Source organism: Diachasmimorpha longicaudata, chromosome 16, assembly GCF_034640455.1.
Source record: "Diachasmimorpha longicaudata isolate KC_UGA_2023 chromosome 16, iyDiaLong2, whole genome shotgun sequence".
Lineage (NCBI taxonomy): Eukaryota > Metazoa > Arthropoda > Insecta > Hymenoptera > Braconidae > Diachasmimorpha > Diachasmimorpha longicaudata.
Genome location: NC_087240.1, coordinates 2,301,701 through 2,318,979, shown reverse-complemented (window position 1 = coordinate 2,318,979; position 17,279 = coordinate 2,301,701). Strand labels below are relative to the sequence as shown.

Sequence of the window (17,279 nt, the reverse complement as noted above, 5' to 3'; positions counted from 1 at the left end):
GAAGGTCACTTAGTGATTACAGAAATGACTCGAACACTTTTACTGTCATATTCGTAATTTTTCACAGAAAGTTGTTATTAAGATAATGAAAAGCTCTGAAAAAAATTAGTAACAGTTGCTTCGGAATTAGAAGAGAGACACGTTATTGTTACTAAATATTCCTATTGCACTGAAAGAAAAATATAATTTTGCCAATGATATTGGTTTTCGATAAACAAATGCCTGAAATTTTCCACCGGAAAATCCGTTTAAATTTTTGTAAAAAGATTATTTCATTGGGAAAATTATATTTTTATCTCAGTGAAGGTCACTTAGTGATTACAGAAGTGACTCGAACACTTTTACTGTCATTTTCGTAATTTTTCACAGAAAGTTGTTATTAAAATAATGAAAAGCTCCAAAAAAAATTAGTAACAGTTGCGGAAAATTGATTTCAATGGCATATTACGCTCCAGAATTGCAAAAAAAAAATACATAATTTTTATTCAATATTCCTATTGCACTGAGAGAATAATATAATTTTTACAATCATATTTATTGTAGACAAACAAATGCCCACAATGCGGTTTTCCACCGGAGAATCCGCTGTAAATATTTTCTCAGAAGAAAATTTCATTGGTATATTTATCTTTTTGTCTTAGTGCAGACCTCGACGAAATTGTACATGGATACATTATGTGTAAAATGTATCAACTCGCGCAGAAGAAAAATTCACGTGAAAATATGTTTTGCAGATATTTGAACCAAATGACACATAAAACGTCCAAAAATGCGGTATCCAAAATATATGTGGAGCATACGTGACAAAATATAAATCAGGCAGATACATGTTTTTCAATCATAAAATTACATATTCGAGGCATATATGCGTACATATAATCATGGCATATACACATGTATACTGTTCCGTGTGGAAAGTTATTTTTAAGGACCGGGGAATACCGGGGGATATGGACAGGGAGGGAAAAATGGAGTAGTGATTTTTTTTTTGGCCTCCGGGAAGATCATTTGGTGGTCCTGGGGACGTCTTCCGGTCACGAAAGGAAGAAGAGAGAATAATAATCACGCAGAAAGATGTTTGATTGAGTTTCTGAATATTCAACAGCTCTAATTTTGAATTTGACATTTAAAAATATTTTCTGAGGTCAAATTCATCTTCAGACACAAATATTGTCTTTCGAAAATCTTCTGAAAATATTTTTGGACCTCTGGGGAGATCTTTCAAAGATTAGTGTAAAGATCTTCCAAAGATTCTTCTGAAGATCTTCCAAAGATTCGTCTGGAGATCTTTCGGCGATTCTTATGAAGATCTTCCAAAGATTCTTCTGAAGATCTTTCAGATATTCTTCTGAAAATCTTTCGAAGATTCTTCTGAAGACCTTTCAAGGGTTCTCGCGAAGATCTTTCGAGGAGTCTTCTGAAGATCATTCAAAGATTCTTCTGAAGATCTTTCGAAGATTCTTCGACGAAGGAGAATTTATCGGCACAGGATTCATTTTCCTGAGAAAACTAACGTTTGTTCCGTTTATTATAAAAAAAATTATAATAAAAGATATGGTAATCGAAACGGTTTTACAGACGATAAAATCTTTGAGTTTTAACACACATTAAACTGCACTAAAACTGAATTATTGAAAACAAAAATGGAGATAACACAAATAGAACGGAGATGGCAGTTTGCACGGAGATTTGATAACAGTTGATTGTCAAATCTCCCTGTACTTCGTATCATTTCGACATTTCAACACTCGCGAATAAGTCGATTCTCCCCTGCGAAAAAGTACAATTGCAATTGCTATAAACATTGAAATTAGTGAACATGAAATTCCCCCAAATTCATTTGCTGGACCGAAGTTCTAGACATCAATTTCTGGCAGTGATCGTCAGTGAGTTCTCAATTTTTATGTTTACATTATATTTGGTAACATTGACTGTGACCAAACTGAATCGTTATCGTAATTTAATAATTGATTAGGAATATATTTCAAGAAATATTCTCTTCTGTCAAGAACATCAATTTTTGGCCCAAACTTATTTCAAAGTGAAACTTCTTAGGCGACTTCGGAAAAACCTGCGTTGAACGTTCAATGCGTCAGTGGAGGGGGAATGGCGTTAAACGTTTAACGCCACTCGGAAGGAGAAGAGCAAGAGGGGGAGAAAGGAAGTAAAGAATAAGTGATTGACTATGCGGTATTCGCTAAAAATATAAATAAAATAGATGTGGGACCTTTAACATAATATTTTAGTTATCACAATCCAATTGTAAATATTATAGATATTAATCCGTCAGAGACCAGCGATGATAATTAACTTGGACTTTCCATAATAATTAATTTATAAAATATGAATTTAAAAAAGTGTGGGTCACTCCATCATTTTCTTATCATTTTCCTCTCGCTATTTTTTTTCGTACGAAATGATTTGCATTTCTTGGATTATCACTAAAACGTTTCACTTCTTTCACTTCAAAAAATATTTTAGTCCACCAGATCCGTCCCCTAGGTGAACTTCCTGAAGAAATAGAATTAAAAAATTTTAGTTCTTCATACCGATTGATTTACTGATACAATTCCGATCGATCCCTCATACATTCGAGTGAATCGTCGCAGATGAGGTTGACTCTTCTATTAACAAAAAGTCTAAGGTTTTTAGGAACGATCTTCTCTAAGTATACGATACTTCGTCTAAGGTATGCTTAGAGTTCTATTAGAATATTTAAAAAATTGCGTTCCCCATGAATTCTATAAAATTCCGCGTTTTGTACTCCTTCATCTCCATCTTCTCCGTCGGGCGGTGATTTATGGGACTTATTTTTCACACCGCGGGAGGAGCAGCCGATGCATAATGGGAAGGACGAGAGGAGGTTTTTCGTTTTGATGGACTATTCATTTTTGAACTAAAGAAAGGAATTCATATGAAATTCCCAATGTTTGTCACTTCGAAAAATACTGGTGGCGGAGGAAAAATTTGATGTTCACTTCAGTTTATGATATATGATGTGATTTCAAAAGAAATTTTTGGACGAGACGATATTTTTAAAATATCAGAAAGTTCATAGAATCTTTACAATGAATGGAATCTCCAGGAGGAGAATTTCAAAAAAATTAAATGGATATTTTGTCTACATGAATTATTTTTCAAAAGATTAAGACAATTATTGTAAAACTGGTAGATAATATTTCAAGTGCGGAGAGCACTCCTCTTGAAATATTAAAAATATTGGCTCTGAAATTTGAGTAATTGTGAGTGATTGATGGATATGACTGAAGACTTCGTTGACGAAAGAAATTTTCTTTAATTAGTAGAAGCAGCTGATTGGTCATCATCATCATCATCATAAACATCATGACTCTCATCACGATAATTTCATAGTTTGTCTGCCACAACAATATCTGTCTGTTGAAGATCTTTGAGAAGTCTTCAGAAGAATCATTGGAAGTCTTCAGAAGATCCTGGTGATCCCCAGAAGTTCTTTGGAAGACATTTTTTGGATGGAGATAATCTTTTCCAGACAAATTTTATCAGAAAAAAATCGAGACTTGGGATTCATCTTCCAATGAAACTGTGTGGATCAGGAAGATTTTCCAAAGATCAATGCGGTGATTCTTCTGAAAAATTCTGGAAGATCTTTAGAGACAAAGAATAATCTTTTTTCACAAGAAACAATATTTTTTTTTCACGTGGGAAGAATGTTTGGCCTTTGAAATCGAGAAAAAATTGGAATAATTACCAGTGGTTGAGGTAATAACTTCATGGGAGATAATTCTCACGAACTTGAACGTGATAATGAAAATGAGAGGGCGAGATCCTGAGAAAATCGATACCAACCTGCAACAGATAAATAAAAGGAACATTAGTAATGTAAGAGAAGCAAGAAAAAATAATAAGAGTGATCTTCCGAAGATCTTCAGAAAAATGATCGGACGATCTTCGGAAGGTCTTGATGATCCCAAGCGATTATTTGGAAGATCTTCCGAAGACAAAACTTCCATCGGTTCAACATTGTTTAGAAATCTTCAGTAGAATCATCGGAAGATCTTCGGAAGATAATTCTTGTTTGGAGATATATTCGCAAGAGATTTGCATAGTTAAATTTGTGTCTGTCGAAGACCTTTCCGGACTCTTCAGAAGAATAACAGAAAGATCTTCAGAAGACAATTGTTGTTTGAAGATCTGTTCGGAAAGAGCTGCTGGAGAATATTTTCCAAAGTCACATTCACAACATTTTCACCTGAAATATTGTCCTTTGAAGATCGTCCATAGGATCCGTTTGGATCATCAGGGAGATCTTCGGAGGATCTACCTATGATTTTACTGAAGAATTCTAAAAGATCTTTTACAGACAATTTTTTAACGTAGGTAATTTTATCGTTAATCTCCATGAAAATCTTTCGAAGATCTTTCAATGATTCTTCCGAAGATTTCTAGAAGATCTTGGAGAGACACTAGCTTTTTTTGCATCAGAAAAATTTCTGTCTGTCGCAGATCTTTCAGAAATCCCCAGAAAAATCGTCGAAAAATCTTCGGAAGATCCTGATAGCTCCAAAAGATTCTTTGGAATATCGGAAGACAATTTTGGTGTGAAGATATGCTAGAAGAAGACCTTTAGGAGAATATTTCCCAAATTCAAATTCACAACTTCACCAAAAACATTGTTTTCGGAAGATCTTCCAACGAAACTTTTTGGATTTCAACCAGTCTTCTAATGATTCTTCTGAAGACCTCTGCAAGATCTTTGAGAGACAATGATCGTTCTACGCAGGACGTTCTTCATCATTTAAGAAACCTTTTAACGATTGAAAGAAATTACGTGAGGAAGTAATTATCGCCGTCAGGATTACGTTATTTTTCGCTCTTCATCAATGTTCATCTACTCCGATCCCAGTATTTTTTAATCTCTAGACCTATTACCCGCCATTTTCTGTTTCATATTGAAGTTAATTTTGCAACCACATCAACTTCGATGTTCATGGGCTGGCTGGCACCAAATATACCCCAGCTCCTGACAACTGATACCCCAGTTGGTGAAGAACCGATGTCTGATGATGAAATTTCTTGGCTATCTTCAATTGGATCTCTCATGCCACTCATCATTCTACCGATAGCAGCGTGGGCATTGGAACGTTTTGGCAGAAAAATTACTGGATGTTTCATGGCCCTTCCCATCACTTTGAGTTGGCTGATGGCTTTATTTGCTCAAAACTTCTGGCAACTTCTGATTTCTCGGATACTCGGGGGAGTTTCTCTCGCCCTGATGGGGGCAGTAATTCCGGTTTATATCGCTGAAATTTCCGATCAATCAACGAGAGGACCACTTGGAAGCCTTTTCGCATTTAGTATGAATCTAGGACCTTTAATTTCCCTGATTTTTGGCGCAACATTGACTTATCGTCAAGCTGGAATATGTGGAATGATTCTCCCACCGATTTTCATCGCCATTTTTGGTTTCATGCCGGAGTCACCGATTTACTTACTCAGGAAAGGAAAAGTTGCAGAAGCTAGAAAGTAATATTTTAGATTCTCATTATGAAGTTGGGTAGAAGAATAGATATTCTTCTCTCTGGCAGTGGAGGATCTGTGAGAAATCTTCAGGCGAATCATCGAATGATCTTCGCAGGATCTCGCAGGTGACACTAAAAGACTCTTTGGAAGATCTTCGGAAGATCATTTTGGTGTGGAGATATGTTAGAAAAAGACGTTTTAGAAGAATATTTTGTAAAGTCAAATTCAGAACTTTTTTTGACAAAGATATTGCCCTCCGAAAATTCCGAAGAACCTTTTTGGGACGTGAGGGAGATTTTGCGAAGATCTTTTGATGATTCTTCTGGAGAATTCTGGAAGATCTTTGAGGGAATAATTTTTCGATGCGAAGATGATAGAAAAAATTATTTTTTATCAAAAGTATTTCTTTTGGAAGAAATTAGAAATAACAAGTGAAATGATTTTCCTTGATGATGATGATGACCTTGATGATGATGATGACCTTGATGAGTCCTAATTCTCTCAGTTCGAAGTTCTTTAACTATATTTTCCAAGTTTTTTTTGTGGAATAATATTTTTCTGAATTCGACACACCAAATAGCTCAATTATTTATTATTTGGAGTAACAAATGATCGTGTTGATCGATATAATAATTCATTTGGTGGTAATTCTGGAAGAGATTTCACGAGATAATACTTTAGAAAGATGGTCACGATCTCAATGAATATGGAAACCTCCGGTTGCAGCTCAGTCTCGAAATCTCCAGGATCGCCTCCTCTCGTGATGACTCCGAGGCAATTTATCTCATTACGATCTCGAGTTTCAAGTTTTACGTCATCTTTTTTACCTTCTCACGTAGAAAAATTATTGTCTACCAACGATCTTCCAGAATTCCTTAAAAGGATCGGCGAAAGATCTTCAGAAGATGTACCGGTGACGTAAGAAGATCCTTCAGAAAGGAATATTTTTTCTGAAGATATTCTGAGTGTGACCTTGGAAATTATTTTTAAAGTCTTCTGACCGAATCTACAAGCAAAAATGATCTTCTGAAGATCTTCTAACGAATCCTTTGAGCGGTCAAGATCTTCTGAATCGTAGTTATCATGAGAGGAGTTGATACTATTTTGCAAGACAAAAAATTTTAATGTTTATTAAAATCACTTCACTAAGACAATCAGTCTTAAAGGTCAGCCTTATCTCTTAAAGGTTTTCGCGGTATCATTAGTATTTAATCATAAAAATAATTTTAATTTTGAGAAAAATCTTCGATTTGTTGGAGACAGTAAAATTTGGTTGGAACGAAATCAAATAGTTTCGCTGTGACAACAAATAAAAGAACCGCAATCCTAGACAAATTGCATTCCTCTTAATTAAATCTATCTCACGAAGGGATAGCTATTGACTATAACAAGTTCATTTGAATATTAACAACCAAATGATTGGAGATTTGAATTAAATCCTCCAAACAAAACTAATTTTTTCTACCAGTGCAGACACTGATAAAAGGAATAAATGGAAGCAACTTGACCTCTGAACCTTTATGCCCAGATCTCTGATGTGGCTGAGAAGTTGTGATAAGACAACGGTCGAGCGAGAATTATCTCAGCTTCAGCAGAGCCTCCAGGAAATAGTGGAATCTACCAAAACTCCGACTCTGAAGGACTTGTTCCGAGATCGTGCTACAATCAAAGCGTTCATCATTGCTTCTGGTCTATTTATTGGACAGCACGTGACTGGTTATACAATTGTGGTAAAACATCAGCATTACATATACCGTAAAGCGACGTGTAAAGAACATTCTAAGGTGAAGATCTTCGGAAGAGATCGTCAGAAGGATCATTGAAAGATTTTCGGAGAATTTCTCTCGTGACTCCACAAGATTCTTCGGAACATTTTATTTGAGAATTTCGAAGAAAATGTTAGAGTCACTAAAAAGATCTTCCGATGATCTTTCCATGAGGCTTTCGAAGATCTGGAAAAGATCTTCAAAAGATAAACGTTTTTCCGTGCAGATCTTCAAAAGAAAATACTGTCCTGTGGGTATATTTTAAAGAATCTTCTTCGGTTCTTTGGGAGATCTGCGGAAGATTCACTTGAAGATTTAGGGAAGATCTTCAAAAGTCAGAATGTTTTCTACTCTGATCTTCAAAAGAGAATAAAACATCTTTCGAATATCTTTCGATGATTCTCCTGAAGACTTGTCAGAGATCTTCATTTTTCTGCGCGGATCTTCAGACGGAAATATTGTCTTCCGAGCATCTTTCGAAGAATCTACTTGGGTTCATTGAGAGATCTGCCGAAGATCTTTCGATGATTATTTTGAAGATTTCTGAAAGATCTTCAAAAGGCAGATTTTTTAAACCAAATCTTCAGAAGAGAAGAGAAGAAAAGAATGGTTTTGGATTCTTCAGAAGATCTTTCGATGATTCTTCTGAAGATGTGGCAAAGATCTTCCACAGATAACATTTTTTTTCTACCCGGATCTTCAGACGAAAATATTGTCTTCCGAACGCCTTTCAAAGAATATGCTTCGGTTATCAGGGACATCTGCAGAAGATCTTCAGACGATTCTTCTGAAGATTTAGGAAGGATCTTCAAAAGAAAATTACAAAATTTCTTCTGCCCTGATCTTCTGAAGAAAATATTGTCCTTCGAACATCTTTCAAACAAACCTCTTGGAATCTTTGGAAGATCTTCAGATCTTCAATCTTTCCATGATTCTTCTGAAAAATTCTGGAAGATCTTTGGCAGGCAATAATTCCTGTACACGCGGTGGTAGAAAATGGCGTATCGTTTGATCTTACGTAGAAAATATATTTTTTTAGGTGACATACGCAACGCTGATGTTCAAACTTGCGAAGAGTTCATTGAGTCCGAATGCCGCTGCTATAGTGATCGCGGTGATTCAAATTTTTGGTTCCTGGTTATCGACAATGACAATCAATCTGACTGGAAGAAGATCCATTATTATGATTTCATGTGTAGGAATGGGAATTTGTCATTTAATTTTTGGCACTTTTTTTCTACTCATGAATCGAAATGTTGATGTTGAATCGTTTTCCTGGCTTCCACTTGTTGCTTTATCAGCATACGCCATATCATATTCCATGGGAATTGGCCCAGCTGCTTATGTCGTTGCTACTGAAATTTTCAGTCCTGACATCGCCAGTTTGGGTACTTCAATATCTATGATGTTACTTTGGTCCGCTAGTTTTGTCACTGCCAAACTATTTCCGTTGATATCGTCTCGGTATGGAAGCTACACATCCTTCTACATTTTGGTGGCATTCTGCGCTTCTACGTGTATATTCACGTTCATTCTTGTACCGGAGACTAAAGGAAGATCAACGCAGTCAATTGTTGAAGAGCTGAACGGTAAAAAAACGAGAAATGATCACCCGAATTTGGATGAAGGAAATTGCACGACGAAAGTTTAAATTTCATCGCGTTATTTATTTATTGATGGGGTTCACTATAAAATAGGTTTTACAAGGTGACAGTTGAGTACATAAGCGGCAGGATTTTATCTGAACTATTACATATGTAACATATTTGAGGTGATGTTGATCCATTTTGGGTCAAAATTTATTTATCGTCTGAGGACTGGTTTTTTACACTTTTATGGGCCAACACAATTTCGGGTGGAAAAATGATTATTTTTCAAAGATCTTCAGGAATTCTTTGGAAGAATCATCCACGAGATCTGTCAAAGACCTAATGGATGATCCACTAGATCTCTCAAAAATCATGTGGATGATCCAAAAAGATTCTTTAGAATATTTTTGAAAGATAATATTTTTGTCTGAAGATCGTCGAAATTTTTGGAAAATATTCTTGAAAAGTTTTCCTCCGAAGATCTTCCAAAGAATTCTTCAAGTCGCCGGCGAGATCTTTCGAAGATCTTCTGATGATTCTTCTGAAGATTTGCGAGGGATCTGTGACAGGCAAAAATTTTTCTACTCGTCATAACCGACTAAGTAAGTAATTAATAATTCTCTTGACACGTTGAAATTTCTTCTCGTTGAACAAATATTGTTCGTATGTCGGAGGAACGAAACGTAATGAGCAAAAAATCTGTACTTGCATTGATTAATCCAATAGCAGAGGGAAGAATCGAGCAGAACGAAATTCTTTCTTCTCAGTTATTTTCGATGTAACACGTTATTATATTTAATGAGTCATTTTTCTGTTAGTGATTAGTTCAGCGAAGAATGAACGGCGACAAAAAAAATCACATCATTAACTTAATTGCCGATCTTAACGAAGGAAGTTAGTAAACTTATTTCGGAAAACAGAGTCGTCATTTGTTGACGTTTCATGACTTTTAGAATCATTTCGATACGATTATGATGACATAATTAGGCGTTCATAGAAATAAAATGGGATTCGTTAAAAAAAAAAACAATTCATCAACAAATTATTGGTTCAACCGAAGATCTTTCAGAAATCAACCGAAGATCTTTCAGAAATCTTCAGAAAAATCATCGAAAGATCTTCGGTGATTCCAAAAGATTGTTTGGAAGATCTTTGTAAGATCGTTTTTGTCTGCTAAAGATTTTGGAAAATTCTTCAGAAAACTGCTCAAAAGATCTTGCGAAAATCCCCCAAAAGGTGATCCAAAAAGAATCTTTATAAGATTTCCGGGAGACAATCTTCTTTTTCTGAACGTCTGAATCTTACTTTGGAAAATATTCGTTAAAAAACGCTCTTCCAGAACATGTCTCCAACTAAAAATTCTTTTCTGGAGATCTCCCAAAGAATCTTGTGTCACCAAGAAGGTCTTCAAAAGATCTTACAATGAATCTTCGAAACATTTATGATAGATCTTCGACAGATGAAAATTGTTCGATGCAGGTCTTCAGAAAAAAATATTGCCTTCCGAAAAGTTTCCAAAGAGTTTTTTCGGATCATCAGGAGATCATCGCAAGATCTTCTCATGATTCTGCTGAAGCATTCAGAAAGATCTGTAGCCGATAATAATTTTCGTACACGCGAGATTGAAGACCACTTTAACCCACACGTAATGGGACCAAGAGACAATCCAGATGAATTATTTTATCGAATGTCATCGACTGGCAATATCGATCTCACATTTCCTTAGATAATTTTGTATCTAGATTCTTCGAATTAGATATTATCCCACAGCTAAACTGAATCATTGTTTTTATGTTCTGGTGAAGACAATAAAAAAGTATTAGAACTGCATGAGTTGCTGGATTTATTGATAAAATATCACGTTCTCAAGGATCTCAACAGACGACGTCATGAGAATTATCAATAGAATTGATTGAAAAAATCAATGATAATCGAATAAGAAGTATTATGCAGTGATTTGATAACAGTTACATGCTGACTCTTCCGGTACTATTCCCTACAGAAATTCAGTATCAATCAATCGTCGCTGACTCGTTCAATGACAATGAGTAATAAACTATATCATTAATATCAATCGAAAAAAGACAGATCAACAAGATGAGGAAGTTTCGAATAAATTTTGTGAACAAGAGCAATGTACGTCAACTTCTGGCAGCCGTTGTCGGTAAGTTTCAATTAATTTCTAATATTTATGAAAAAACAATACTTAATCAAGTCCATTATACACTTTATTTAAGTATAATGTGTATAGTTATTTTAGGTATATTACATTTTCAATGGGAAAATCAATAATCAATTGATTGTCACCCCCACGTTTATCATTAATATGTGCACTCACTCTTAAATGTCGAAAAAATTTCGAATAAGTATCACTAAAAGAGTTTCCCATGGAAGACATTCAATAATACCTTCATGTCCCATAATCTCAACAATTCACCAAACTTCTAGCCTTTCTTGTTTGTTCACTCTTTGTCGACTCACTTTACATTTAACATCTTCAACATAACTCTGCTTCGTCAACTTCTAACTATTCTATTACTAACTAGTACCAACTATTTCACCAAATTCACTGATCCATCAAACAAACTTAACATGAAGTGGGACAGAACATAATCAGCGATTATCATTTCTCTGGTCATCAGGAAGTGAAATCCGCTGGAGCCATTTTGTGATCGTTTTTAAAACATTCAGAACACATATTGATGATGAACGTTTCTGAATGAGTTAATCCATTCCAAGAAGACAATAGCCTCCTGAGAAAATTATTTTTTGAACTGCTACGTTCAGTCGGTGTCAAAAAGTGCCCTTTTGTTTACTTGTAAACAAAAAGTCGAGACTTGTAAACGAAAAGACATTTCCTTTCCTTGTCAACAAAAAATGACAGTTCACCTCTTTCTGAACGTAACATCACTATCAAAAAGTATAGTACACATGCGATGGGGTGTTTCAACTCATGTAATTGACAGCCAACTTCACACTCGTTACCACCCCCTCGCACTTGTATCGAAACATCCAATTCTCACAATATTGGTACCAAAGTCGAATATACTTTTATCATTCGTAATGCAGCCAATTTAGGGACCATGTCCACTGCGATGGCGATGGGATGGGCATCACCAACGATCCCACTTCTCCTGGAAGAAGATACTCCAGTGGGTACTGAACCAATGACCAGTGACGAGATTTCCTGGCTGTCGTCAATACCGGTCCTCATGCCCCTCATCGTTCTACCAATAACAGCCTGGACTTTGGAGCGTTTTGGCAGAAAAAAAACTGGATGGGCCATAGCATTTCCACTCATCATAAACTGGTTAATCACTTACTTTGCCCAAAATTTTTGGCAGCTTCTCATCGCTCGAATACTGAGTGGTGTGTCACTTGCACTAATGTGTGCTGTTGTTCCTGTTTATGTCACTGAAATTGCAGATCAGTCGATGAGAGGACCCCTTGGCAGCTTGTACGCATTCAGTATTAATGTAGGGGTTCTTATCGCTTTGATATTTGGTGTCATCTTGACTTACCATCAATTTGCAGTAGGTGCGATAATTCTGCCTGTCATATTCCTCGTAGCCTTTTGGTTCATGCCCGAGACGCCGGTTTATCTGATAAGGAAGGCCAGGATCCCAGAAGCCACCAAGTAATGCAACATATTCTGGTCTTCGATGGTGTCCTGAACTGACTTGTCAATGTTCATTTGCAGGTCGTTGATGTGGCTGACGAATAATGACACCGTTGCTGTTGATCGAGAATTGTCCGAACTCCAACAGAGGCTTGAGGATATGGTGGAACCTGACAAGTTGGTGAATATCAAGGACTTGTTCAGGGATCGTGCTACTATCACCGCCTTCATCATCGCTTCCGGGCTTTTCATCGGACAACACACGTCCGGTTATACAATTGTGGTAAGACATTCAAGGTCATTGTAAGTTTGATTGCATTTTCTGTTGATTCGCATTGAAAAATTCTTGGCTGTCGAAGATGTCTGGAAGATCTTCAGGAGAATCAGCGAGAGGTCTTCGAAAGTGGGACAAAATGCTTGAATCAAGTATATTTTGTACTTGATTTAGGCTTTTGTTATTTCGATTCTCAAGTATTTTCTATCTTCGAGGACAATATTGAGAAAAAAAAACAGTTTCTTAGAAGACTTTGTCTGTTTTGTTTTTTTGTCTTCTGTACAAAGATTAAGTCGTTCAGAAACGTTCATTTTCAATATGTGTTATCAATCCTTTAAAAAGGACCGCAAAATAGATAAATCCTAATCACTTATTAGGTTTTCCCCCACCCCATGTTTTGAATGTCGTCAGTCTACAATAATATCGTTACTCTTAAGTTTGTTTGATGGTTCAGTAAATTTGGTGAAATAATTCGTATTAATTAGTAATAGAATAATTATAAATTAACGAAACAGAGTCTTTTGAAGATGTGAAATGTCAAGTGAGTCGGCAAAGAGTGAATAAACCCAAAAAACAAGTCTACTGAATTGTTGACATTATGGCACATGAAGACATTACTGAATATACTCCATAGCAAACCCTTTTAGAGATATTTTATTCGAAGCTTTTCCGTTATCTACAAGATATTGAGGCCACATATTGATGATAAACGTTTCCGTGTTACTCAATCGATTCATAATAGATAATAAAATAGTGTGAACATCAATTAGTTATTGATGTTACCATTAAAAATCCAATATCCTCAAAATAATTACATTTTATATTTGATTCAAGTATTTTTTTCGTGAAAAGATCTCCCTAGCGATCTCCACAGATTCTTCAGATCTTCACTAACAAATAGTTTTCCGAAATCTTCCACAGAATCTTTTCTGCGCTCCAAAGAGACCTTCGAAGATCTTCACACGATTATTCTGGACATCTGAAGATCTTGTCTGAAGATCTTCGATCAAAAATAATTTTTTAACCCGGAAAAATACCGAATATTGGTGAATATCTATGAATGGAATATTTTCAGGTCACATATACTTCATTGATATTCGGCCTCGCCAAAAGCTCATTGACTCCAAATATATCCGCCATAGTTCTAGCAGTCATTCAAATCGGTGGATCGTGGCTATCAACAATGACAATAAATCTCACTGGGAGACGATACATTATCATAATTTCATGCGTTGGAATGATGATTAGTCATATCTTCTTTGGAACATTTTTTCTGCTGATGGACCAGAACGTTGACGTCTCTTCATTCGCTTGGCTTCCGCTGGTGGTATTATCAGCGTACGCTGTATTCTATTCCATGGGACTTGGGCCAGCTGCTTATATCGTTGCAGCTGAGATTTTTAGTCCTGATGTGGCGAGTCTGGGTGCCTCAACATCTATGATGCTACTGTGGTTGGCCAGCTTTATAACAGTGAAATTATTTCCACTAATTTCTGAGAATTATGGAAACTTCACGTCTTTCTATATTTTGGCGGGATTCTGCGCTTGCACAGGTATTTTTACGTTTATTCTGGTACCCGAGACTAAAGGAAAATCAAATCAGGTGATTATTGATGAGCTGAATGGGAAGAAGAAGCAAAATTTTGGATATCCTGAGGCTGGAGACAATAATAGTGAAAAATTTTAATTATAATTATCTCATTTATCAGTTGTTATGGGAGGAAATGGGCTGACAAATAGCTTAGATTAATTTAATAGTTGAAATACTATATAATTGTTTATTATGTTTCATTGATAATTCGTTAGCCACTTTTAATTGTTGGAAAGTCTTGCGGTTTTGTCCAGCAATAAGTGACAGAATTATTTTGAAATTAATTCCTCGTATTTAAGGTACCGGAAGGACTTCTCGACCAAATTTACTTATTTACGATCATCGACATTGCGTTATGTGAATGTTAAGTATTAGAAGGTGTGTCAAGAGAACTCTTCAATGTAAATTATGTGGTTTTACCGCGGTTTCGGTGTGAAATGATGTCGCAGAAAATATCACAAGACTTTTGGGTAGAAAAATTATTGTGTGCAAAAGATCTTCGAAGTTCGTCAGAAGAATCATCGACAGATCATGGGAAGATCTTCCTGGTGACCTAAAAAGATTCGTTGAAAGATTTTTTGGAATATTATTTGAAGTTTTATGAATTTTACGTTGAAAAATATTCTAAAAACTATCTTCCGAACAGATCTTCAAACCAAAATTGTCTTACGAAGAATCTTTCGGAGTAACAAGGAAGGTCCTGCGAAGATCTTTAGATGATTCTTCTGAAGAGTTCTGGAAGATCTTTGGCAGTCAATAACTTTTATAGTCTACAGATGTTAATGAATTAAAAAGCTAATTAATAATTAATTCAAGGTCAGAGGTGAAATGTGATTGATATTGAGGTATTTCGGGTTCCAATTCTAATCATTTTATTTATTTGTTATTATGAATTGTTGTCGATCTTTTTAAATTGTAGTGAAACAATATTTTTCTGATCATGTTCTCAATTTTATTTTGAAAAACATCCGGAAAAAACTCTTTCAAACAAAAATTGTCTTTCGAAGATCTTCCGAAGGGTCTTTGAGGTCACCAGGAAGATCTTCTGAAGATCTTTCACTGATTTTCCTGAATATTTCTGAAACATTTTCGTCAGATAAAAATACTTTTACGATCGCTGTTACGGAATTTCCCATCGCGTTCTGTAATTTTAATCTGCAATTTATATGAAAAATTGCGATTTCGTCCCGCAATTTTTGCGAGTAAATTCCGTAATCGTTGAATAAACGAGTGCCATATTTTTTCATGAATATTTCTCGCTGTGCGGATTGAGTATTGCAACGTGATAAAATTTTAAACCCACCTTCCATCGACAAATCACTTAGTGTCATTTAGTGGTTCTAAACTGGGAAATAAAATTTCATTTCATTTTTAATAAGTTATGTCGTTATCAACGCTATCATCATTCTGGAATTATTAATGACCAGCTAGAAATTCATGAATTAACAAGGTGTAGAAATCCTTGTCCATTTGAAATGCTTGGGATCAGTGAGTCTTTGATCATAATCAGTAGTCGGTTGATTAGTTTATTAACAAGTTACGAGAAAGTTTCAATTATTTTTCTCAAGTCATGGAATGGGACATATTTGACGACAAAATGAGGTACTAAACGTATAATATTACTGTAATTATAGCCGCTATTTACACTTGATTAATTAATTTGTCATAAGGATTCGCTATTATTTGTTGTCATTTAAAAAAATATATATTTTACCTTTAGATTTTGTAATATAATATTCAAAATTTAGAGTGTCATGTGTTGAATATGTGAGAATTTGGATTATGATATCGCAACGAAAAAGGCAGAATTCAGTTAATTCCGTTGACGAGAAATTTTTGTCGAAGATTTTTCAAAAATCTTCAGAAGAATTATCGAAAGGTCTTCAGAAGATCTTCACGGCGATTCCAAAGTATTCTTCGGAAGATAATTCTCGTTTCGATTTAAGAATATTTTCCAAAGTCAAATTCAGATCATTAAAAGTAAATATTGACATCCGAAAATCTTCCAGAGAATCTTCTTGGATCACCACCGAGATCTTCAGAAAATCATTCGATGGTTCTGTTGAAAATATCTGAAAGATCTTCAGGAAATACAAATTCTTCGACGCACAATCCTCAAACAAAAATAGTTTTCGGAAAATCGATCAAAGAATCTTTTTGGATCACCAGAGAGATATTCTGAAGATCTTCTTGATGATTATTCCAACGAGTTCCGAACGATCTTCAGCAATCAAAAATTTTTCTGGGCAGGAATTATTAAAATTTAATAATTTCATCCCTTTTAAGACATCTCCACCTGTTTTCAATTCAATCAAAATTCATTCCCACGTGTTCCCAATAATTTATAATTAAACAACAATTGCAGACGGTCGCAAGACAGCGACAGTCAGCGTCATAAAAATCATACCATCATAAAAATCATGACCAGCACATATAGTGCAAATATATAGCAAATGTATAGCCAATTCCCTGTGAAAAAAAAATAAAATGTTTCCACTCATTTTTGTTTTTGGACAAACAAATGCCCAAAATTTCATTAGAAAATCCGTTTCAAAGTCTCATCAGAAGACTATTTAATTGGTAAATAATCAGTCTATTCCTGGAACCAAACCCTAGCCCCTCCCCCCTAAACCTCAATTTTAAAAATCATTCTCTCCTCAACTCGGAATCTCCGGAGATCCGAGAGCTGCAGCACATTCGTCGGTCGTAATTTTTGCACCGGAAGTTCGCACCCCACGCACCAAGGGCGTGGTCTCTTCTCTCCTGGCACCATTTGAATTCAGAGAGCTCAACGGATAAACGTTTTTACGTCGGCGAGTAGACTCCACGTCCACCAAAACCCCCAGAAAAAAAATCCCCATGAAATACCCAAAAAAAAAAAAAACGATCGCCAAAAAAACATTAAATACACATTCGCTATTTGAATATTCCCGCGTTT

General features: G+C 35.5%; 3 protein-coding genes across 4 annotated transcripts in view; 2 read left to right on the top strand and 1 right to left on the bottom strand.

Annotated features, from left to right (window-relative positions):
* Positions 1 to 17,279, bottom strand: part of Jing (jing) — a 151,747-nt gene that overhangs the window by 80,895 nt on the left and 53,573 nt on the right. The gene's annotated exons all lie outside the window — the stretch shown is intronic.
* On the top strand, positions 1,716 to 8,922 carry LOC135170211 (facilitated trehalose transporter Tret1-like). The gene is made up of 4 exons (XM_064135807.1): positions 1,716 to 1,886; positions 4,938 to 5,505; positions 7,031 to 7,232; positions 8,308 to 8,922. The coding sequence occupies exons 1-4, from the start codon at positions 1,820 to 1,822 to the stop codon at positions 8,917 to 8,919; spliced, it is 1,449 nt and encodes a 482-aa protein (XP_063991877.1). The 5' UTR covers positions 1,716 to 1,819; the 3' UTR covers positions 8,920 to 8,922.
* On the top strand, positions 10,880 to 16,060 carry LOC135170209 (facilitated trehalose transporter Tret1-like). The gene is made up of 4 exons (XM_064135806.1): positions 10,880 to 11,021; positions 11,927 to 12,494; positions 12,558 to 12,759; positions 13,826 to 16,060. Exons 1-4 carry the CDS (start codon positions 10,955 to 10,957, stop codon positions 14,435 to 14,437), a joined length of 1,449 nt encoding a protein of 482 aa, XP_063991876.1. The 5' UTR covers positions 10,880 to 10,954; the 3' UTR covers positions 14,438 to 16,060.